This window comes from Plecotus auritus (assembly GCF_963455305.1).
Source record: "Plecotus auritus genome assembly, chromosome: 1".
NCBI classification, from domain to species: domain Eukaryota; kingdom Metazoa; phylum Chordata; class Mammalia; order Chiroptera; family Vespertilionidae; genus Plecotus; species Plecotus auritus.
In genome coordinates, this window is record NC_137770.1 from 32,067,716 (window position 1) to 32,092,128 (window position 24,413).

Genomic DNA, 24,413 nt, shown 5'->3' on the forward strand with positions numbered 1-24,413 from the left:
GCAAAATTAACTTGAACATTCAAAGAATAGTTTTCTTTTGAAAAATAAGCTTGCATTTAGTATTACACATCACAGAAAAATCCTGGACTCAGTTGAAGAGATTAGTCACACATACTAAAAAAAAGGTAAAATTATAGCCTTACTGTGGAAAATACCATTTAGAAAGAAGCAGAGCCGAGCTCTCTAAAGGACAGAGAAAGATATGAATAGGAAAAGAGTTAAATCAAGGCATGAGATTTTGGTTTTCTAAGTGAACATTGAGACAAATAGGTACCAAGAAGCTTCACCAGCTGGAAGGTTAACCTGCAGTAGTGAAAAGTCTGTATCATACAATTATTTTAAAAAACATTTTTATTGCTTTCAAGTTCATACAGTAAACTGGCACAAGATATTGCCAGCATTCTTGCTTAATACAAGTACTTATAGACTCCCTTTAATGAATAGGTAAGATACGTAACTGACATTTAAGGGGACTAGATACTTCCGAAGTAAAAATTTGTCCTTAGTTTGAACTGTTCTCTTAATTTCAAGTAGAATACTTGACCTGAGTGATCAAAATTCCAATTGAATGAAATTTTACTTCATTCCTTACATTGTAAAGAGATTGCCTTTTAGAGCACCATTTTCCGTTTGGCATTTTACCAGGTCTAATGTCCCTGGAATTAGTTTATTGCTTTTGGGATAGCAACAGGTGTTTATCTGAATTTGACTGTATTTGGTTTGATGGCTTCTTCTCTAAACTGGCACAACTGTACCATACTGTGTAGGACAGTCCTCATGCATTTAAAGTAGATGACCATCACCTTGAAGCAAATCAGGGAACAACTCTTATCAAGGTACTAGCATTTTAATTTTTAAAATCCTGAACCATTTGAATTCAACTGTTTTTGATGTAAAAGTAGTTAAATCGAGAATGTTTGAAAGTCTGGCAGCTGAGTAATAATTGTATTGCTAAGCATAATGTAGTGCTTAGCATGTCTCTGTAAGTTCCCACTTAGAATTATCCAAAGTATTGGTTTGTCTTGTTTTGGAAAAGATAAAAAATGGTTTGAATGTTCATTTTTTTGTCAGCCATTCTCAATTAATTATGCATTAAGAACCAAGCTATTGCTAAGGTTCAGTTTTGAGCTGATAATCACTTGATGTCAGTCCAAGGCAGAATGGGAAGTAGATGAAGTTGTCCTATTTTAATGAAGAGGTTTTTTGGGGGGAGATCCAAGATTTGGATAAACTGGTCACTTGACTTTGTCAATCTGTTCCTTCAGTTATCTGGAGCTGGGTATGTTATCTTGTCCTTTAAAAGTGATATTTTTAGGTCAGCAAGGTATATGTATGCTTTAAGTTTAGTTAGTTCTATCACTGAGGTATCAATCTTTTCTCTGGTAAGGGTCATGAATTTGCAACTGTTGTGGAACTGAACAAAAGGCCTGCATGGATAAATTCACTCACCATGAAGGTTACCAGCATTTCTCGTTATAGCTTTTGAAGTATAAAAATATTCAGTAAACAAAAATTCAATTCCCTGTCGATAGCAAACATTTAAGGAGCATCTGTTATATTTTGATGACATCTGCTGTGAGCTTTACAGACTTATTTTTTGACTCTTCAAAAAGACCAAGGTGAAAATTATGTGCTAATTTTGAATATATCCTGATTTTCCTCTAAATATTCCCAGTATGGTATGCTAGCTCGCAACCATGGCTCCCTTGTAGAGATGGCTATATGAAGTCAGGCTTCTAGATTGGGACAACCTTCACATATGGCACAAACTGTCTCATCAACACTATTTTCCAGTCCCTTTTTTAAAATATTGAATCTAGTCCTGGATTGATGAAGGTGGATACGGTTTCATTTTCTAAGTATTTAAATGGCTATTCGTCAGAATAATTTAATAAAATTAATATATCTAGTACCTCAAGTATACTAAGATTAAATCTACAAAGACCAAAGTAACTCAAGACTTTCTACACCCTGGTTATTGTAGCTATAACTTCAAACCATGTGTTTTCTATGAATGAATTTATTTACCTTTAAATTTATATACCTTTAAAATAATTAGTTCTTAAAGATAAAAATGATGGAAATGTAGAAAAATCATGGTAATTGTGTTCAAACAGATCCCTATCTGTTATAAAGAAAACTGAAGCTCTCTAGATGGCACCTAGTGAATATTTTAATGGGGGGAAAAAATCTCAAGTTGGGCGATGAGACTCAAAATAAATTAAAGCAGCAGCAACTTAAAAAAACAAACAAAATAAAACCAACCTTACCACTTTGAATTACAAACTCAGGCAAGCAGCTTAGTACACCAACCAGGACCAGTGTGAAATTCTCCCACATATATTTCATCAGTCTCAAAGATGTAAAAGGCACACAACCAATGTAATCCTTTAATTGCATTTTAAGGCTTTTCCCCTTAAGAATTAACTTTCACTGTAGTTAAAATTATTTTCTCTAAGCCTTCCTTTTGAAAGGATGTTGTATAGATCCTTTGAACATCTGCCCTTATATTTCTACATCTAGACTAAAATGAATAGAATTAGGGTCTTAGTAATCATGCTTTTATAACTGGTGACAAGAAGGAAGAAGCCTATAGTTAAATATCCCAGAAATTTATTTAATGTTTGCTTGATACATTTATATAGAAAGGTTGGGACCATTTGCTTTGGGTACCCCTGATAAATTACATAGAGGCACTGAACTACAAACAGGTGTCAATCTAGGGACATCAGAAATGGAAAGCCCAATTTTGACTGTTCTTAGCTTAGAGATTTGTCTCTAGTGAAACTGGGCCACTCCCTTAAAAAATGCTCAATGTGTTGGAGCTACTGTGTGAAAATAGCCGACATTTTAGGACATTTCACGTTTTGGTCTGTTAGAACATTTAAATACTTGAAAATAAAAAATATTCAGCTGTGAAGTTTTCAATACTAGAAAACTTTTAAGTCTAGGGTTTATAGCCAGGAAGGGCTGTTTTGTGTTCCTTAAATTGGACTCTGTTTCCCAAAAGTTAATCTTCAGCTTTGGCTTCCATTTCTTCTGCATCATCATCTCCATCCACTTCTGCATTTTCTCTCTCAAGCCTCTCCAGCTGCCTTGCAAGTTCGGTTTCATCTGTATCTGTGACCACTTTGGGCTGTGGAAGCAGAGGCATAATTTCAATGAAGTAGCCAAATAGTACACAAAATTGAATTTCAATACTATCACTGCCTAGTATTTTAACTCTAAAAGACAATTAACAACTCTGATGCCATATCTATTCATTTCTGAGTGCTGACATATGACTAATAAATTCCATTAGCTCAATAATGGAAGAAACTTATGAGAATAAAACAGTACAGAAAAAAAGAAATATGTGTGTATTTAAAACAAAGTACTATTTTCTGTTATTTTTACAAGCTAAAACTGAAAATATATGAAAATAATCTCAGTGGCTATATCTTTCAAACTCAAAAGACGTGCTATAAAGATGCACCTTCTAGGTTCAAAATAAATTTACTATTCTTTTGCAGAGAAGAATTATCATGTGTGTATCTATAATGTGTTAAATATTTTTATATATACATATGAAAATTAGGTTTTATTCTTGTTGAGATGAGGGAAATAAAGGCAATTACACTTATTTCTAATTCTGAGATCAAATTAAGTATTTTACATTAAATTTTGACAATAATCAACCACTAATTTTCAATCATCTATTTTTTTCCCTTTGCTGGGTGGGTGACGACAGGACACCTAACACCACCAGTGACAACAGTTCTCAATAAACATCCCATGATAGTTCTTATCCTATCTAATAAAAGAGTAGTATGCAAACTGACCATCACTCCAAGACACAAGATGGCTGCCACAAGATGGCCAGCAGGGGAGGGCAGTTGGGAGGGACCAGGCCTGCAGGGGAGGGAAGTTGAAGGGGATCCAGGCCTGCAGGGAGTGCAGTTGCGGGAGGGGGGGGCCCAGATCTGCAGGAGAGGGCAGTTGGGGGGATCCAGGCCTGCAGGGGAGCAGTTAGGTGTCGATCAGGCTGGCAGGGGAGTAGTTAGGGGCAATCAGGCAGGCAGGCAGGCAGGCGAGCAGTTGGGAGCTAGCAGTCCTGGATTGTGGGAGGGACTGCCCGTTTAGGCCCAACTGCCCGTTTAGGCCCGATCCCATTGAGATTCAACATCCCTCGAGGGGTCCCAGATTGGAGAGGGTGCAGGCTGGGCTGAGGGACACCCCTCCCCACCTGTGCATGAATTTCGTGCACCGGACCTCTAGTCTATACTAATAAAAAGGTAATATGCTAATTAGACTGGACGTCTTCCAGACATTCATCTGGACTTCCTTCCAGACAAAGCCACAGTGGCGGGGCCGAGGCAGAGGCGGTTAGGGGCGACCAGGTCGGCAGGGGAGGGCAGTTAGGGGTTATCAGGTTGGCAGGCAGAGGTGGTTAAGGACGATCAGGCAGGCAGGGGAGCAGTTAGGGGCATCAGGCCAGCAGGCAGAGTGGTTAGGGGTGATCAGGGAGGTGAGTGGTTAGGAGCCAATGGTCCCAGATTGCAAGAGGGACATCCCCTCAGGGGTCCCAGATTGGAGAGGTTGCAGACCTGGCTGAGGGATCCCCCCCACCGCCACTGTGCACAAATTTCGTGCATTGGGCCTCTAGTTTACTTATAAAAAGCCCTTTTAGGAATCCTCTGAGTCAATAATTATTTTATGCTTAGCAGAGTTGTAATCCTAAATGTACTCATTTTTTTTAAGATTTTAGAATGCAAATCATTTAGATGTTTTTAAATTTATTAAAACCTTTAAGAACAAGGCAAAACCACTCTTAATCTTACCTCCATTTGAACATTGAAGACACCCCTCTTTTCCTCAATCTTTTCTTTTATAACAGCCATAGCCTGATTGAGAACAGAGAGGCCTTCTGTCCTTTCCAGGGTGGTTGTAGTCATTACATACCGTGGAGGAGCTATGAGATTAATCTAAGGAAGAAGATAAAAATTCACCTGTGAGTATACCTAAAGAACACACAACTATCAGGATGTTTGAGAACTGTTTTACTAATCTGCTGCCTTAACAAATCTTAATTCTCAAAACTTAACCACCAATTTTATAGTTAGCAATTTGGGATAGCCTGTTAAGGTAGCAAAAGCTAATTGATACAGTGATTTAATCAAATCTGCAATACTGAATACAAGCAATGACAATTTCTGGGTGTCTTTGGAGATTTAACTAACTAGAGCCATTGCCAGCATAATGGATAATTTGTCTCTAAAACAAACAAAAATTTCAATTTGGTTCCAAACTAAACAGAAGAAATTCTTCTAAGAGATTCTAAATAACAACCATTCAGTTAATTTTATTGCTAACAAAAGATTCATAGCAAACCTCCTAAAAATTGTGTGTGAATGAGAATATGTTGCCCTTTTCAAGATTCTATAAGCATTATGGGTACAACTTAAAAAAAAGTTTTTATTGATTTTAGAGAGAGAAAAAGGGGGAGAGAATCATCAATCAGCTGCTGCCTCCTGCACACCCAACTACTGGGGATCGAGCCTTCAAACCTGGGCGTGTGCCCTGATAGGGAAGTGAACCAATGACCTCTTGGTGCGTGGGACGATGCTCAACCAACTGAGCCACTTCAGCCAGGGCATAATGTTTTATTGTAAAGGAGCCCTCTGCACTAAATACCAATAGGAATCTCTATCCACTGTGACAGTAACAGTAGCTACAACAAAAAGCCTATACACAACCGTAAATATCACCTGGAAATATCACCAAGAATCACTTTTCATAACACTTGTTATGAAACATGATCATAAAAAAAATCTGATTTGGCTTAGGTGGGTATTTCAGCAGGGGGGGAGAAAACTGACTGCTCACCTTGATGGGCATGGTTTCTGTAGAACAATTCAAACCTGCTCGTAGGGCTTCTTTTACGGCATCGATGCCTTCATAACCATAACAAGCCACTTCGATATCTAAAATTACACAATTCAAAAGCTTATATCAAAAAAATGCAAAAAATATTTAGAGGCATAAAAGAAATCAGATACATAAGTATTCAAACACTTGTGAAAGCTTTCATCATCCTTTCAATTAGAAACCAATCCCAGCTACTAACTTTCATAATTAAAACTATCTGAAATTATATCCTATCATTCACATCAAGCCCCTATAAGACAGGCACATTTAACAAACACCTTGAATTCTGGCTATGCCTGGGTTAAAAATCACAATTCCAACTTCTCTGTACCTCAGTTTCTTATTTGTAAAATAGAGAGAAGTGTTTTAATACTGAATGAAACAATAATTGCAAATTGTTGAGAACAGTTTAGAAATTGTATACACTTTGACTCTGCAATTCTACTTTTAGGAATCTGCCTTACAGAATGCTTGTACAAATGGGTAAGTATCTATGTATAAGAATGTTAAATTTATAGTGTTCTGTCTAATAAAAAAATTGGCACAACCTAAATGTTCTTTAAGAAGGGACTGGTTAAGTTAACCACTCTATAGACTATTACCTAGCCATGGAAAAGAATGAAAAAGATTCCTATGCTCTACATGGAAAGGCAACCATGATACATCAAGTGGGAAAAATTAGTTGGAGAAAACTTTGCATGGTATGATCTCATCTTTGTAATAACAACAACAAAAAAAGTCCTATCTGAATGTAAACAGCATATATTCCTATACAGCTTATGAGTACAGGAAAAATGTCTGAAAGAATATATTAAAAACTATTAACAGTGGTTAATCCAGAAATGTGGGAGGATATTTGTACTGTTAGATTATTTTAAAGTATACACTAAAATAACCACCCCCTTAAAAAAAAGGAGGGGGCTAACTTAAGGTTAACTTGTGTCAATATATACCTTTTATGATGATTCAGCAAATATTTAAGTTCTTAAATTTTCATATGAAAAATACATTTAGAAAAATGTACAGATGTTGATATAGTAGCATATTCTTCAGAAGGCTCATTGACAACTTTTTTGATACATGCAAAACCTTTTAATATCCTTTAAAAAATCATTTACCTGCTCGAATTTTGACAGCCTGTGGGGTCAAACGCCTATTAATATTGTTAATGAGTACTTCACGTTCATCTTCATTCAAATCTAAACTATCCAAAATAGATGGGTCTCTGATTAAAAAAACAAAACAAAACAAAAAAAAAACCAACAAAAGGTCAAGGTTACTTTACTGATACTTGCAATACCAAACAATACCGCAGAATAATGTATAAGAGCACAGACTTTAGTGTTAGAATTAGAGTTCAAATCTTAGCTTTGCCGTTTGATAACTATGTTTCTTTGGCATTTCCATACCTCAGTTTCCAAATGTGTAAAATGAGGACAAAAACAGTGCATCTCACTGGATTGTGGTATTAAATGAACAATGCAGCATTTAGCAGGATATGACAAATAGAAAACATCCAATTGATCATTATTAAAGGAAAAATTATAGAGATCAGGCTAAAGCAAGCAATTTAAAATGTCTCCCTGGCATCCCACTATACTTAAGCACTTCCGTGTAATTAGCATTTCCTGCTTCAAAAAGCTTACAATCTAACTGGAAAAGAACAAAAACATGGAAAAATTTTTAAAAATAAAACTACATCCCTAGGAATTAGAAGAGAAAGGAACTACTTCCAGTAAGTGGGTCAGCAAGGGTCTTCATGGATAAAGTAGAATTTTTCCTGACCTTCCTAAATTCCACAAGACAGGAACCAGGATCTTAAGTCAATAATATGATTGCTGAACAAATGACAAATGAAAAAAATAAAACGACTAAAAGAATGATAGGATTTGAATAAGCAAAAGCAGAACTATTTTAAGAAAGGTATGATATATAAAAAAAAAATGGCATGAGCAAGCACTAGGCTTAAAAAGCATAGGTTAAGGAAGGAAAGGCAAAGGAATTTGGGTGGAGGAAACTTTCTTTCAGCTAATACTGCCTACAAAGCAAAAGAAGACAAACCAACAGAAAATGGGCAAATGAGATAAACAGATGTTTCATAGATGAAACATAAACGGTCAATAAACATGAAAAGGTGTGAAGTTCACCAACAACCAACAGAATGCAAATCAAGACAAGATATTATTGTACATCCATCAGTTTGGCAAAAGGAAAAAAAAAATCTGAGACACACACCAAATGTTGGTGAGGATGAAGAGAAACAGGGATGCTCATACAATTGCTAGAGATAATATAAATAACCAACTTAGAGAGTATTTTGGAAAAAATGAGTAAATTTAAAGATGCAAACAATTCTATTCCAGTCCTAGGTATATATCTTAGAACTCCCAAACATGTACACACAGAGACATACATCAGTATTCATCACAGCATTGTTTGGAAAAAAAAGGGGGGGGGGGAGAGTGGGCTTACCTAAGTATCTCTTAATAGAAGAACAGATAAAACATATTCTCATAATAAAATACTACAGAGAAATTAACATGAAAGAAAGTGAAGGGATCAGCCATAGAACATGACTGGTGGAGGTGGGCAAAGGGAGGGAAATGGGGCATCTGTAATAGTGTCAACAATAAAAATAAAGTTTAAAAAAAGCCCTTTTATGGTACAAAGTAGGAAGAATGTTTCTAATGGCTACAGAAGAAATCAGTTATGGCTGTGATAGGCAGATTAATAATCCCTGAAAAATATCCATGTCTTAATCCCAAAAATATATGGATACATTATCTTACATAATAAAAGAGACTTGGCAGATGTGATTATATTAAGGATCTTGAGATACAGAGGTTATTCTGAATGATATGAACGGGCCCAATGTAATCACAAAGTTCTGTATAAGAGGGAGGTGACGTGACAATGAAAGAGAGAGACTTTGATTGATTTTGAAAAAGGTGTGGAAATGAATTTCCCCCTAAGGCTGCCAGAAGGAATACAGCCCTGTCAACACCTTGGTTTTAACACAGTGAGACCCACTTCAGAATTCTGACCTCCATAAATGTAAGAAATAAATTTGTGTTGCTTTAAACAAAAACGAAATTAACTTGAAGCAGGCATACATCTATCAATTTGGAGAAATCCTGTTCAAAAGCAGTCTTATGAGTAAAAATTCAAGGTACATAAAGTGATAGAATAAAAATTTAAATATGTACTTTCTGAGTACATTTTAAAATATGTACTTTCTGAAGTTCTTATTAAAACCATAAAATACTAATTTCAGAATAGTGGTTACCAGTGATGAGTGAGAGGAATAGATTGGGAAGGGTAAAACATTATTTTCAATTATTTCAGATATTTTATTTTTTAAAAGAAAAATATGAAGCACATGTGGCAAAGAATCAGTATTACTTAAATCTAAGTAGTCACTACATGACACAAGAGAAGACTGATAAGGGAAAGGGAATAATCTATGCCACAGGTGAGCAGTAATGGAGAGAATGCTGGAGATGGAAGCTAAAGAGGTAAGCTGGGGCCAGATGATGACAGCAAGCCAAGTTAAGAAATGTACTGACTGAGGAATGCAGGACTGCAGTCAGCGAGGACAAAAATATAAAGCAGTGCTTTAATGGTAATAGCATAAACTCTGGATGGAGCCTGGCTCTACCATATGCTGTGTGAACTTGGACAAACTATTGACTCTCTGCTTCCATTTCCTCATCTATAAGATAAGTATTAAAAGAACTTATACCATAGGTTGTTGTGAGAATTATATAAATATTAGCTATTATAATTACTATTCTCACCTCCCCAACAACATATGAAAAAAAAAGTCCCATGTGGGGGTAAACTAGAAAGGATTTAGAGAACCCAATGAGTAAGCTTGCCACAGGCTCTAACAGTCCCAGGCCCCACTCAGCCATTCTGAGGGCTGAGAGAACCATTGCCTCTTAGCAGCACAAAGGTTAACAAAGTAACCTCAGCGCAGAGAGAGGCTGCTTGTGGAGCATTAACATTTAGGAAAGAGTGGGAGGTGCAGATTTTGACAGAACTGGAGTCTGGATGTTAAAAGGAGAGGCCACAGTGCTTGCTCAGGAGAAAGTAGACAGAATTTGTTTTTTTAGTGTAAATGGGAGAAATCAGAACATATTTTTATGCTGCTGGAGCAAAAACAATTAAGGGAAAGACTAAGGACCCAAGAGATGGAATAACAGATGGAAAAAGGTCCCTGAGCAGTAGCTGGGCACAGGTGGTAAGATTAGTTGGAGAGCAGGAAGGACAGGAATTCCAGTGTGACAAAAGCTCAGGAAGGAGTAATGACAGGTGGGATGAAGATAAGTTTGCTGAGATAGTGTAAGGAAATAGAGGAGAACCTATGCAATGGCTTCTATTTTCTTTATAAAATAGGTAGTGAGTGCACCAGGTGAGAGTGAGGGAAGAAGGATGGAGTGGGTAACTGAGGAAGCTCTAAAATACCAACTCGAAGAATGAGAGGAAGAACTACCCAGGAGCACAGAGAATGTGGGCAGCAGTGTAGGCCCAGCTGAGGTTGATACCATGAATATGCAGGGGCACCAACCTGCAAGACTGTTGGAGGTTTTTCCTATCAGCACCTAGCAGTCTACAAGTATAGAGAAGGCAGGAACATCGACTCAAGACTAGATGTAACAAGAAGGAAAAACAGGGCAAAAGCTCAAGATATTGGCAAGAAAGTTCTTGAAATGATGGACCATGGTGCAGCTATGCTGAATAAGAAAGAGAAGGCAAGGAGTGAAAAGAGAGAAAAAAAAAAGGTGTGGAATCAGAGCCTGACATAAGAATTAAGAAGACACAGAGTAGGACTAACTATGTGGGAGCTGGAAGGACAGGGGCTGTGGAAAAATATAGAACGTGTGAATTAAAGGTTCAAAGGCAGAGCAAATCCTGGTGATAGTAGGTATAGAGCGAAGCCATACGGAAGACTGGCTAAAGTGGCATGGGCTGAAGGTCTAAGGAGTTGTGAGGAAAAGAAAACAAGAGGTTATAGTTTTAGATGAAACATTTACACTGGCCCTGAAGTTACCTAGGACAATAAAAAACCAAGAGAAGGGAATGGGTAAGGGAGTAGCATGAGATGAAAGAATATGGTTTATGAAACTATGTAACTAATAAAAGAAATTGTAAGTACTGGCCAGGTAGCTCAGTTGGTTAGCGTGTCATCCCAATATGCCAAGGTTGTAGGTTCGATCCTCATTCAGGGCACATACAAAAAGCAACCAATGAATGCTTAAGTAAGTGGAACTACAAATCGATGTTTCTCTCTCTCTCTCAAACCAATAAAAAAAGAAATTATATAGGCTTGGCTATACATGATTGGCTCATATGATGGGCCTTTTATACTGAAATATTTTAATGTAAATTTCTACTATTACATGTTAAGCTCTCAACTTGCATGCTAGAGCCAGCAGCTGTGATATCAAGGTTGAAGTAGAGCCAAAAAGATGTTCTTACGAGACTGCATGCTTAAATGCATCATAGGCACCATATCCGGGTCTCTTGTACTTGTCATCAAAGACCCAAGCAGTCCTCTGGAACAGGCTTTCCAGTTGTTCATCCTTGGTGTACTCTAACACCTCAGCAACATGACGAAGAATGCTGTAAACCTAGAAACAAAATGAAGGACTCAACAATTCAAAGGGTAAGAGATCTATTTAAAAAATAGGTATTTTTACACTTTATTAGATAGCATATAAAAACAAACCGTTGGTTAATGTGACTACAATAATTGCTTAACAACAAAGGATCGCCATACAACAAATTCTTTTTCATAGAGAAATATTCGCTTTCCCATAATAATAAACTCAACTGGGTATAACAAGTAGAATAGTAGAATTTAGCAGCCTAACACTCAGATTACATCTTGACTCTAATTAACCTCTGAGTTTGTTTCCTCCTCTGGAAAAGGGAGATAGTATCTCTCCTTTTTACTGCAGAGCTCTTACATAGATCAAACAAATACAAATGCAATACTATAAATGAAAAACATAATACAAATGTTTTATACAAATGTATAAAATTTGTATGTTACACAAATCCTGTTAAACAAATGTAAGCTATTATTACTACCACTCATGAGATCATGGAAACAGGATTGAGATTTCAATATTTCTTTTGCTCTGTTATTATTTAACAGTTATCCTTCAATCTTACCCACTGCTGCCAAACTTTTTCTAATCTAAATCTTTTTCTAAAATAAAAGGGCTTAAAGGTACTAACATTGGCTATTTCGTCTATCATCTTATCCTGATAAGACCTACTAACAGTCATTTTACACCAGGTGACAAAACAAAATGGAAGTTTTCTAGAGCAGTGCTTCTCAAATGTGAATTCTCAAACTTGTTGGGACTTGAGATCCTGCATTTCTAATAAGCAATCAGGTGATGCCAATGCTGTTGGTCCATAGACTACTCTGAGTGGCAAGGTCCTAGAATTCATTAAAAAGGGATTTTAGTGATAGCGCTTTTGAATGTGTAAACCAGACTACAGTAATAATGAACACATCAGTAAAGCAAAGGGAAAGATTGGGTAATGGTCTGATGGCTTTTAGATTTTTATTCTGTTTTACTATTTAAACAAGATTTCAAAAATCTTCTCATTTAACATGGTTTTCTTGGCACTTTATCTTTAGGGCAGAAAGACACACGGCAGAGGAGAACAAGACACAAGAAAAGGGCAAACATGCCTAGCTGGTGTGGCTCAGCGGTTGAGCATCAACCTTTAAACCAGGGTGTCACAGTTCAATTCCCAATCAGGGGATATGCCCGGGTTCCAAGCTGGATCCCCAGTAAGGGGTGTACAGGAGGCAGCTGATCAACAATTCTCTCTCATCATTGAAGTTTCTATCTGTCTCCCTCTCCCTTCCTCTCTAAAATCAATTAAAATTATATGAAAAAAAAAAAAGGTCAAATAAAAGAGAAACAATGGAACAGTGCCATCAAGAACTCAGGATCTAGGGAATGAAGGACAATCTAAATAGGACCAGAGAACAGAACAACTCATAGACAAGATGAATGCAGAAATGGCTATTCTTGCTTAATTTATGTTTACTGTGGGGAAGTAGGAAATTATAGCAAAAAAAGAAAAAAGTAATAACCTTAACTCAGGAAAAACCCCCAAAACTACTAATAGACTTCTGCTTTGCTTTCTTAGATTCACAAACATTTTACAAACCCTTGATCATTCTTAACAGTTATCTCTGTGACCCTTATTCCAGAATAGGGACCAACGTTAACTACATGTTATGACAAGCCAAATAAAAAGAAGTCACCCATAGTTAATTTATTCCTAAAGTCGCTTAAAAACATTCAGTACTATTTTGAGAATATTAGATCATACTTTGAGATATAACACCATGAGATAAAAACACTGCAGTCATACTCTTTTGAAATTAAATCTTTAAATCATTTTTCTATGTAACATACAACTGGAAATGAAAATAAAGTTACAGAAAATGTAGGTTTTGTTTTTTATTTTTGCCAGAACATGACTTGCTGATTATTAAGCACATCAAATAGTGGATTAATCTGACTAAAAAAATCAACTTACAGTTTTAGATTTGGTGAATTTATCTTCACATTTGATTGCTTCTTCTGGAGAAACTCTTCTTTTCGACAAATCAATGTAACCTGCATGAAAAAAAAAAAAAGGAAAATAATTATCTCTGTCCAGATGCCAGCATACCACAACCAGATGTTTGGTTGGTATACCTACACTTACTCCCCACTAAAATCCTGATAAATTTTTTTTTTCAGAAATGCATTTAGATTATCATGTAATTGTATATTCTCTACTACCTCATTGGAAAGATCTAATAGTTTTCAATTATCAAATTAAAGCTAGTCAAAAGATTTTCTATTTATCTATATCCCCCCCCCCACCCCCGCCCCAGTGCAATCTGGCATTAGTAGTTTGATTAGAGAAATCTCAAGTCCACCATACTGGAGGGGTTCTGAAATTCCGGGTTTTCTCAGATTGTAGATTACAAGGCCTCAGCTTGTCATACTGGATGAGGTTTGCCCAGGAGATAGACCTACAGCTACACCAGCAAAGATGCTAAGGGAAGAACCCTGTTCTAGATGGGGCCTGTGGATGAGAGATACTGACATAGACAGTGGAAAGAAAAGCTGGATATTTCATCCTCATCAGGAAAACTTAAGTTCCATGGTTGGGCTATGTCACAGGCATCCTATCTAATAAAAGAGTAACATGCAAATTAACCATCACTCTGCTACACCCACAAAACACGCCCACTAGCCAATCAGGAGTGAGTATGCAAATTAACGCCGACCAAGATGGCTGCGGCCACAGAGAGAGCAGGAGGGAGGCTTGGGTTTCCCCGGCGATGGAGGAAGCCAAGCTTTCAGCACACCCTGGCCAGCCCAGGCCTCTGCTTAAGGCTACAAAGTTTCAATGACAGAAGATAAATAAATCCTAACAAAAATGACGGCAGCCACAGAGCTGGAGAGAGCAGGAGGCTAGGGTTGCCCCGGTGATGGAGGAAGCCAAGCTTTCTGCACACCCTGGCCGGCCCAGGCCTCTGCTTAAGGCTACAAAGTTTCAATTATAGAAGATAAATAAAACACACAAGATGGCTGCCCCCATGTGGTCAAAGATCCTGCCCCAATGTGGACACAAGATGGCCACCACAAGAGGGCCAGCAGGGGAGGGCAGTTGGGAGGGACCAGGCCTACAAGGGAGGGAAGTTGGGGGCAAACAGGCTGGCAGGGGAGCAGTTAGACATCAATCAGGCTGGCAGGGGAGTGGTTAGGGGGTGATCAGGCTGACAGGCAGAGGCGGTTAGGGGCAATCAGGAAGGCAGGCAGGCGAGTAGTTGGGAGCCAGCAGTTCTGGATTGTGAGAGGGATGTCCGACTGCCCCACTGGGGATCGGGCCTAAATGAGCAGTCGGACATCCCTCAAGGGGTCCCAGATTGGAAAGGGTGCAGGCTGGGCTGAGAGACACCCCCCCCCCTTGCACGAATTTTGTGCACCGGGCCTCTAGTCAGAGTATAAAGCAGGAACTGAGGCCACTACCCTCTCCAATTGAGGAGCTTGCATTTGGACATCATTTGTGGGACTCTCAGTGACAACAGATTCCCATGCCCAATTGGAAGGGCTTAAGGGCTGAGGTGGAATGGAACTACAGAAATCTGAACATACAGGAAAAAAAAAAAAGAGTAAGGACTGGTTGATGTGGGTGACGTGGGCACATTTTGGCTTGAAGAATCTGGTTTGGTTGCTTTAGATAGTGATAGTTTCTTTGCTGCTGCTGCTTCTTCAATTTGACTCACCAGTTCCTCAACCAAGTCTTTATTGTTGACTCCAGTAGAGAATTCCTTCTGAAAATTTTTATCTAGAAACATGGTGTAGGAAAAGAGCCTTCAACTGTTTATGCTGTGTAAGCATGGAAGAGGTACATTTTTGGTGTTTCTTCCATATCATGGGACCAGCTGGATTCTGTGGTACCAGGTTCATGTGAATAAAGGGTCTGGCTGGGGATTCTCTGAGGTCCCTCTGTTAACCAGGGGTGCTGACATCTGGGATGACAAGCTGTGATCAACTTTGTCTTGTAGCATATCAGTATTGTCATCACAAATGTGGACAAAAGAGTGGGTATGGGGAGACCCTGAGGCTCCCCTGTTCATCTGGGCGCCAGAGGTCTGCATTGGTGCTCTGACATTTATGGCCTGGCTGACTGGGTGGGAAGAGAAGCCCCTTCCTAGGACTAGCCAATTCTTAGAGGAGCCGCCTTTCACATGCCAACTAACCAATCTCGAGCCCTTATTTCTAACCATTTCCTCATCAAAGTCTCAAACACCAAGCCAATATTCCCCCTGCCCCAAATCAACCCAAAGCCGGAACTATTCAAATTAGCCAACTCTAAACTGTTTACCCTGACCTGCCTTGCTTTTCCTGTGGAAATCTTAATAAAGGCTCTGGCTTTCCCCTTGCTCCTTCTGCCTCCTGAACAAATCTGGTGCTTCCCCATGTGGCTCTGCATAGCACAGGTATGTCCCCATCTCCTGGGAAACTTAATAAAAATTTTCTTCCAACAGCATTGGCCTATGTCAACAGTCACCTCCATAAATTAAAATCCTACCGGTACAAATAGAGATGAACAGTTAAATGTATTCTAAAAAATTTAGGAGGGGAAAAAAGGTCTTTAAAATTTACCTACATATTTTTTACTTTAGGCATCACATCTCTTTGGTCTGAATAACTCCTTTACCATTTCTTATAATGCAGGTATATTTGGTAATAAATCCTCTTAGTTTCTAGTTATCTGACAAGGTCTCATTTTGATCTTCACTGTTAAATATTTTCTTTAGATACAGAATTCTGGCTTGACAGTTTTTTTTCTTTTACTACTTTAAAGATGTCATTCAATGCCCTGACCTCCATTATTTCCAATAAGGATGCCACAGTAAGTTATATTACTGATCCTCTGTAAATAATGTGCCATTTTCCTTGGCTATTTTCAAGGTTTTCAATTTATCTGTTTTTTAACAGTCCTTTGTGCCTAGACACAAACTTATTAGGTTTGTTCAACCTCTCCAATTTATAAATTTATATTTCTCTAGCACATATGGGAAACTTTTGGCCATGATTTCTAAAAATATATTTTCTGCCCTTTCTTTCTTTTAAAATGGAGCATTTGATATCTGACCATTTCCCCCCCTCTGTTCTTCAGACTGGTTCTTTTTAAATGAACTATCTTCAAGAGCCTTCTGCCATCTTTAATCTGTTAGTCCATCCAGTTAATTTTTTAAATATTATACTTTTGATTTGTAAGATTTGTTTAGTTTTTTTTTGTGCGAGTTTATAATTTCTCTAGAGATTGCATTTTCTTCATTACAAGCATATTTTCCTAATATCCTTGAGCAGTTATAGCATCTGCTTTAAAATCCTTATCTGTTAATTCCAACATAAGAGTCATCTTTAGGTCAGTCTCGACTGATTGCCTTTTCTCTCCTGTTTGGCAATTTTGGACTGTATCCTAAACATTGTGAATGATGTGACAGACTCTGAATTTCTTTATGTTCCCCTTAAGGATACTGATTTTGTTTTAGCAGGCAGTTAATTTGTTTGTATTCAGAACTATAAGCTGTCTCCCCAGGTGGAAAGCAACTGAAATCTGTTTAGAGTTTGCCCTATTGGATTGCTTGCAGTTCACCCTGTAGTTCAGAGGTCAGCCAGGATTTAAGCAGAATTTATATACAAATTTAGGGGTTCTCCCTCTATCTCTTCTTTCTCTGATCTCTATAACTATTTTCCATCTGCTGTGGTTGTCCAGAACTGTCACTTCTGGTTCTCAAGCCATTAAGACTGTAGGTTTCCACTAGAATTTTAGCTGTCCTGCTTGAAGCTATCTGTGATATGCATTCAGACAAAAAGCTGCAAAACTTATCCAGTGCAATTCCCCCTCTTCCTGCAGTTCCACCTGCTTTTGTTACCATTGTCTTTAGGTAGTTGTTTTTTATAGTCTGGCTTTATAGCTATTATTTTTAAAGATTTGTCCAATAAGAACTAATCTTCTAGTATCCTTAATGGATCCCCTCTATAGGACCATCTGCGCATTGCTTTTTTTTTTTATCTTACCTCAGTCATCTTTCCACATCAGAAGTGTCATGATTTATTTCACCATGATTTTTATTATTTCCTGTTTTTAATGAATACTGTACAAGCAATGCAGCTATGGAAATCATTTTCACATGTCTATTGTATATGGAAATAAAATATATTTCTGATTGCAGGTGGAAATTTGATTCCTTCTTGTTATATTTTATACTAGAGGCCCGGTGCACAAAATTCGTGCATGGAGGAGTGTGTGTATGTGTCCCTCAGCCCAGCCTGCACCCTCTCCAATCTGGCACCCCTTGAGGGACATCCAACTGCAGGCCTGGGTCCCCCCCCCTCAACTGCCCTCCATTGCAGGCCTGGTCACCCCCAACTAAGCGGGCAGTCGGACATCCCTCTCAGAATCCAGGACTCCTGGCTCCCAACCACTCGCTTGCCTGCCTGCCTGACTGCCCCTAACTGCTTCTGCCTGCCAGCTTGATCACCCCCTAACCACTCCCCTGCCAGCCCAATGATTCCTAACTGCCCTCCCCTACCATCCTGGTCACCCCTAACCACCCTCCCCTGCTGGCCTGGTCGCCCCTAATTGCCCTCCCCTGCTGGCCTGGTCACCCCCAACTGCTTCCTCTGCTGGCTCCGTCACCCCTAATTGCCCTCCCTTGCCAGCCTGGTTGCCCCCAACTGCCCTCCCCTGCTGCTCTGGTCACCCCCAACTGCCCTCCTCTGCAGGCCTGGTCCCCCCCCCAACTGCCCTCACCTGCAGGCCTGGGTCCGCCCCAACTGCCCTCCCCTGCTGGCCATCTTGTGTGTTGGAGTGACGGTCAATTTGCATATTACCCTTTTATTAGATAGGATAATAAAAAGGAAATACAAGATAAGACACCATTCTAGGTCATTCTGGGGCAGTGCTATGAAGACTTATTAAAGTTTAAGGAATATAATAGTCCCCTGTTATCCACAGGAGATATATTTCAAGACCCCCCCGTGGATGCCTGAAATTGCAGATATCAAATCCTATATATACTATTTTCCCCCCTATACATATATAGCATCTCATTTAAAGGATGCGTTTAATGGCTTTTCTTTGGCATATCCAAATAAAGTTATACATATTTTGGGCCCATTATTAAGTAAAATAATAGTTACTTTAATACAAGCACTTCATATACCTTGACAGTCAATCTAATAACTGAGATGGCTACTAAGTAATTAATGGGCAGGTAGTGTATACAGCGTGGATATGCTGGACAAAGGGGTGATTCATAACCTGGGCAGGATGGCTAGAGATTTCACCAGGCTATTTAGAATGGTGTGCAATTTAAAACTTATAAATTGTTTATGTACCATGGTCCAAAAATGTTAAATGGAAAATTCCTCTGAAATAAAATTCAAGTTATTTTGACCCATAAAAATGAGCCTTGGGATGTACTAATTAAACCACTAACTTAAGAGATCTTGCTTAGATGGTTAACTGGCATCATTCTCTAACAACTTTGTATGTAAAAGAATTTATAAAAGGAGGTATTTTGTTTTTTTACTACAGTAGGCAATTTACAAAAAAATATATTTTATAATAAACCATTTAAATCTGAAAGTTATACAGAGTGGGGCAAATGTAGGGGTAATTGTTTGTATGGAAAATAATACAATAGTTAGTACAAGTATAAATTCTGTCGCATAGTCACAACCATAAACCTACTTTTACCCCACCCTGTATTTTAGATATTCTTTTCACTTACCTTTTTCTTTGTCCACTCTAATGACAACCACACATTCATTCCTGCCAATTCTGATGAGTTTGTTTATAGAACGAATACGTCTTCTGGACAACTCACTAAGAAGAATCATGCCTTCAATATTGTTATATTCCAGCAGGCTGACGTAAGCCCCCATTTCAGCAATGGACCTTACATTCACCATCACTACATCTTCCACTTCAGGAAATTTGTGTTGATAAAATCTACAACTCAGACCCGGCATTCTGCAATTTAAACAAAAGAATCAAGTAAGTGCTCAGTTAAGGTCAAAATAAAGAAATGTGAGTCAATTTTCCACATTTTGCCACTGGAAGAACTTGTTAAGTCTTCTCACCTCTTTAAACTTCTTAAATGGTATCAGAAAACAGATGATGTCTAAGAACCAAGCTTTAATTTTTATGCTGCTCCACATTTTTGTAAGGCGTGGGTGATTCTCTGCCATCAGTTTCAGAGGAATCATAAAAATTAATGACCATCTATAAAGTACTGAGATCTAAGGATAAAGGTACCTCAAGAGTTAAATACTATTTTATTAACACCACTTCAAGAAAAACAAATGATGGAAAGCATCAATAAACCTACCAGCAAATTCTAAACCTATTCTTTTTCTAAATCAGCCAAGACTGTACCCACTACATAAAAAGGGAAGTATCTTCTTAAACCCTAACCATATGTGAAATTATATACCCTATAATTTATTACAGCCAAAATCACAATATCACATGTCAGAAAAAAAATTAGGTTTATTAATCACAAAATATATTAAATTTAACTAACATGTACCCTCCTATCCAAATTTTTCCTCTTAACACAATGGATTCACAATTACCATAATTTCTAGTTTCTAATTTTTTCATCACTCCCCAAAAATCTTCTCTTTTGTTGAACAGGTATACTCAATCTTGAGAATAGCTTTATAGACCTTCATTACTATAGAATTCAAGTTTCTCTTAACCTCCAAGCATTAAATGTATTTAAAACTATTCTCTTTGATCCACCCAACCTACTTTCAGCACCATCCTTTTATGACCCACATGCCTGAAATCATACCATGAGTAGAAATGTATTTTTAAACAGAAGCTCTCAAACTAATCAGTTGATGATTTTCATATTTTTCTGCTAACCTTAATCAGTTTACTCTTGTGAAAGCTCAGAAGACAGGCAATAATAGGACCTAAATGCCTATGAAAAATTTACTAACCTTGTTTTTCTTTTTCTTTTTTTCTTTCTAAAATATACTTTTATTTATTTCAGAGAGGGAGCGAGAGGGAGAGATAGAAACATCAATGATGAAAGAGAATCACTGATTGGCTGCCTCCTATATGCCTCCCACTGGGGATCGAGCGCACAACCTCAGCATTTGCCCTTGACTGGAATCAAACTCAGGATCCTTCAGTCCCCAGCCTGGTGCTCTATCCACTGAGCAAAACTGGCTAGGGCTGTTTTTCTTATTAATTGGGAAATAAGGCTTCCATTACTTGATCTTAAAGACAGGGCATTCACATAGACCACCAAGAGTTCTGCTGCAGTGCAACTGCATCCACATGTACCTTCCCATTGACTTATATACATCTTCCCAATAACCTACACGGTCCTATATGATCTGGCCGCTGCCTATCTCGCTGAGGTACCACTTTCTCTTCATTTTATAGATGAAGAAACTGAAGCACAGGTTAAGCAACTTGTTCTGTCATATGCTACTAACAAGTAATAGTGTCAGAATTTGAACCTATGAGGTTTTGGTCCACAATCTGTGCTTATTCATCAGGCAATATTTTCTCTCAACATTATTGATAAATGTACTATAATCAGAAACACCTTAAACAAAGAGCAACATTAATATACATTTTCAGTGCTGAAGCATTTACTACAGATTAGTGAAAACTTTTAGTACTAACCTATCATATTTAACAACATCAACAAAATAAAGTAGCACATTTATAATAGTGGTAGAGATGTATTCTCTTGTAACTTGACAAAATAGGAATTTAGCAAATAAAGGGAAGTAGACATTCAATGGCCAGAATTACCCACCAAGAAAACAGCTGAGCTGGTCATTTTATTTTTAACCAGGGCTCTTTTTGTTTGTTTTGCACGGGTTAGCGGGGATGACAACGGGACTGTTGTCAAATAAAATTTGAGAGCTAAAAAAGTTTTAAACTGGTTATCAAAATAAAATGATGTCATGGAGATCTGTGAAATAGTTTTAAGAACTTTAACATGTGCTGACCACATTTACTTATCAAGTTTCCTCAAATAGTAAAGCTGGTAATTTTGGGGAAGCAAGGCTTTTGATGGTTAAAGAACAAAGGCAATAGTGTAAAAGAATCCTGAAGAGAGATATAAATTCTACAGCTTTTGGAGGTTCAAGTCTATGCAATATATAGTGTAAATAAAGGAATACTGCTAATGATATGTCATTCACAGTTTAAAAACAAAACAATGGCCGGAATCCTCAAGCCTGGAAACAGGAAAATGTCCAGTGTCCTGGGGCAGGGGGTGTCACTGCGTACTCCTGAGGCGCCCCACCTCAAGGCATCCTTACTTTAAGTATACTGAAGAGGCTATATAGTCACTTGGCCCACTCTCCTTCATGAGATTCCAGGTAAGTACAAAAAGAATGCATTTAACAGAGAACCTGCATATTGGTTGGCAGATTTTGAACGTATCTCCTTATTTATGTTAATTACACTAACTTTTAAAAGTTCAGTCAGGAAAATAGAAGCCACAAGTTAGGTATCTATCAACCCTTTAATTTTCAAAGCCCTCTGACTTATGTTATTTGGCCCTCAAATAAGTCCTCAAGTCAGGCAGGTAGCATAGTGCACTTCGGGAACAGTTGTAGATGTGGGTGTCAATCCTTGTTATCTTACCAGCTGTGGTTGCTTGGAAAATGTATTTCCACTGAACTGTAGTTTCTAGTCTGGGCCATGTACCTCCCAGATTTGTGGAGAGTTATCAAGTGAGATAAAATACTTATAAAAACATTTTGAAAGTGTAATGTGCTATCCTATATAATAAAACCCTAATATGCAAATCGACGGAACAGTGGAATGACCAGTTACTATGATGCACACTGACCACCGGGGGTCAGACGCTCAATGCAGGAGCTGCCCCCTGGTGGTCAGTGCGCCCCCCCTCTGCTCAGCCAGAAGCTGGGCTCACCGCTGGCGAGCAGGAGCAGGTGGGCTGTAAGGAGCAAGAGGGCGCAGGCCAGGCTGAGGGACCACCCCCCCTCCCCCAGAGCACAAAATTTCGTGGAAGGGGCCTCTAGTACAAATATAACATAGTAAAGGCAAAGAACATATTATTTCCATTTTGTAGTATCTACTATGTACAAGCTAAAACCAAGTCTTATGACATAAAATAGCGTCTTTAACCCACAGAACCTCAATATGTCACAGTACTACAATACCATGTGTTCTTTGTTAAAGAACATCCATCTTTCAGAATATATTAACAGCTAATTTCAAATACTCTACATTGCCAGTAATTTTGCCTGGTCAAACGACAAGAAGGACTCCTTTCTTAAACTATGGATACGGGAAGCCCACACTCATTTTGGGGGTGACGTGTATTACGTGTTAGAAGCAACTCTTGTGTAATTTTAATTAGACTCGAGTGCTACAGGAAAGAAAGCTTCTAAATGATCTCACTGTAGTGGAAAAAGGAAGCACCAATATCTACACACATGGCTGTGCATCTCTGAGATCATTTGGCATCAGATGAACTGGCAGGACAGCTAAGTAGAAGTAATTCCCAAACTCTTCAAAGACACGGAGACACAAGTTTTTTTCCCTGAATAACAACTTCAATCAGGAGAAAAACTAAGACTTCTCTGTTACACCTTTCCCCCAGGAAACAATGTTTCTTGTTTAACGAAAATTAAAGTACCTTATGTTTGGGGAATAATAAAAAGGGACCTCTCAGGCTGAATACGTATCTAACCTTAATACTCCCTTATTTTACATTTTCCTTTTTATTTAACTGTAAGACCACAGCGTGTAATTCCATACTTCTGCTCCCATCGGTGCTGAAACACGGTAAACCGACAGGAAGCTTGTTTTAGTTTCGCGGAGTGATTCATTCTACAGAAATCTCGGGCTTTAAGGCAGCATGAGCTGCAATTTTTAAAAATAAGACGATCAAATGAATAAACTACTGATGGACCTTTTAGAACCCAGCTCTTGTCAACACTGTGACCCATCCCACCGGCCCCTTGAGGTGTCCAGTCTGGTTTCCACCGAGAGGTGGTATTTCCTGGGACCGAAAGGAGAAAAACAAAAAGGTCGGAATTCTCAAGCCCGGAAAGAGCTAAGTGCTCGACGTTCTGGGGCTGGGGTGTCGCTGCATCCTCCCGAGGCGCCCCACCTCAAGGCACCCTCACTTTAAGGACACCGAACCCACTCTCCTTCACGAGATTCCTGCGCTCCTACAGAGGTGCCTCGGGAACACGGAAAGACCGACGGGAGCCGGCGGCGGCGGCGGCGCCCAGACACTTCCCGCGCCCGAACAGGAGGTGCTAGCCCGGGCCTACCCTCCCTCGACCACCCAGGTACTGGCCACAACCAGAGTGAGATCTTGGAGAATCCGATCTAGGGCGCTAGTCACCTGAGGTATACGTGTGAATCCTACAGTGGGGTCCGGGGCCGCGCTCCTTAATTGTAGAGATCAGACTCGCTTCGCCACAGCAGCCGCTGCCGATCCTCTCCAGCGTGCGCTTCGCTCAGTCCCACCGCGCATGCGGAACCACCTCGCAGCACGCAAGCGCCAACAGAATCGAGGCCCCTCTTCCTCACTGACCATAGAGTCCAGGTCCTCCGAGAACAGGGAAGAACGGAGATCACAGGAGGACCTGAAAATTACGCTTTCTCATAGTTTTCTTTAATTTTTGATAAGTAGCCTTCAAGGCGCAGGGAAGAGGTAGGACTCCGATTCCTTGTCCCTGATGAATAAATCCTTTCTTAAGACTTCCGGTCATTCGTGCATGAGGTGGCGCTGTGACCACAGATGACAAGCGGAAAAGGAGAAGGAGTGTACTCTTCTCTCCTGTTCTTTCGCTCCAAGCTTGGAGAGCCCAGCACACCCGCCGGGGACTGGAGCGGGAGGGGCTGGGATGCGAGCCGGAAGTGAGGGGCAGTCT

The 24,413-nt window shown here is 39.0% G+C and overlaps 1 protein-coding gene across 2 annotated transcripts; it reads right to left on the reverse strand.

Annotated features, from left to right (window-relative positions):
* Window positions 1-333: 333 nt before the first annotated feature.
* On the reverse strand, window positions 334-24,354 carry EIF2S1 (eukaryotic translation initiation factor 2 subunit alpha). Of its 2 annotated transcripts, none has more exons than XM_080683959.1 (8): window positions 23,882-24,354; window positions 19,253-19,494; window positions 13,483-13,562; window positions 11,389-11,540; window positions 7,026-7,132; window positions 5,866-5,963; window positions 4,821-4,964; window positions 334-3,136 (listed from the first exon to the last, which is right to left on the reverse strand). In XM_080683959.1, the coding sequence occupies exons 2-8, from the start codon at window positions 19,491-19,493 to the stop codon at window positions 3,011-3,013; spliced, it is 948 nt and encodes a 315-aa protein (XP_080540085.1). In that variant the 5' UTR covers window position 19,494; window positions 23,882-24,354; the 3' UTR covers window positions 334-3,010. The 2 variants fall into 2 exon arrangements, with proteins under 2 accessions (XP_080540085.1, XP_080540086.1); XM_080683960.1 differs by having other exon boundaries at window positions 7,026-7,111; window positions 23,882-24,013.
* Between the last annotated feature and the right edge of the window lie 59 nt (window positions 24,355-24,413).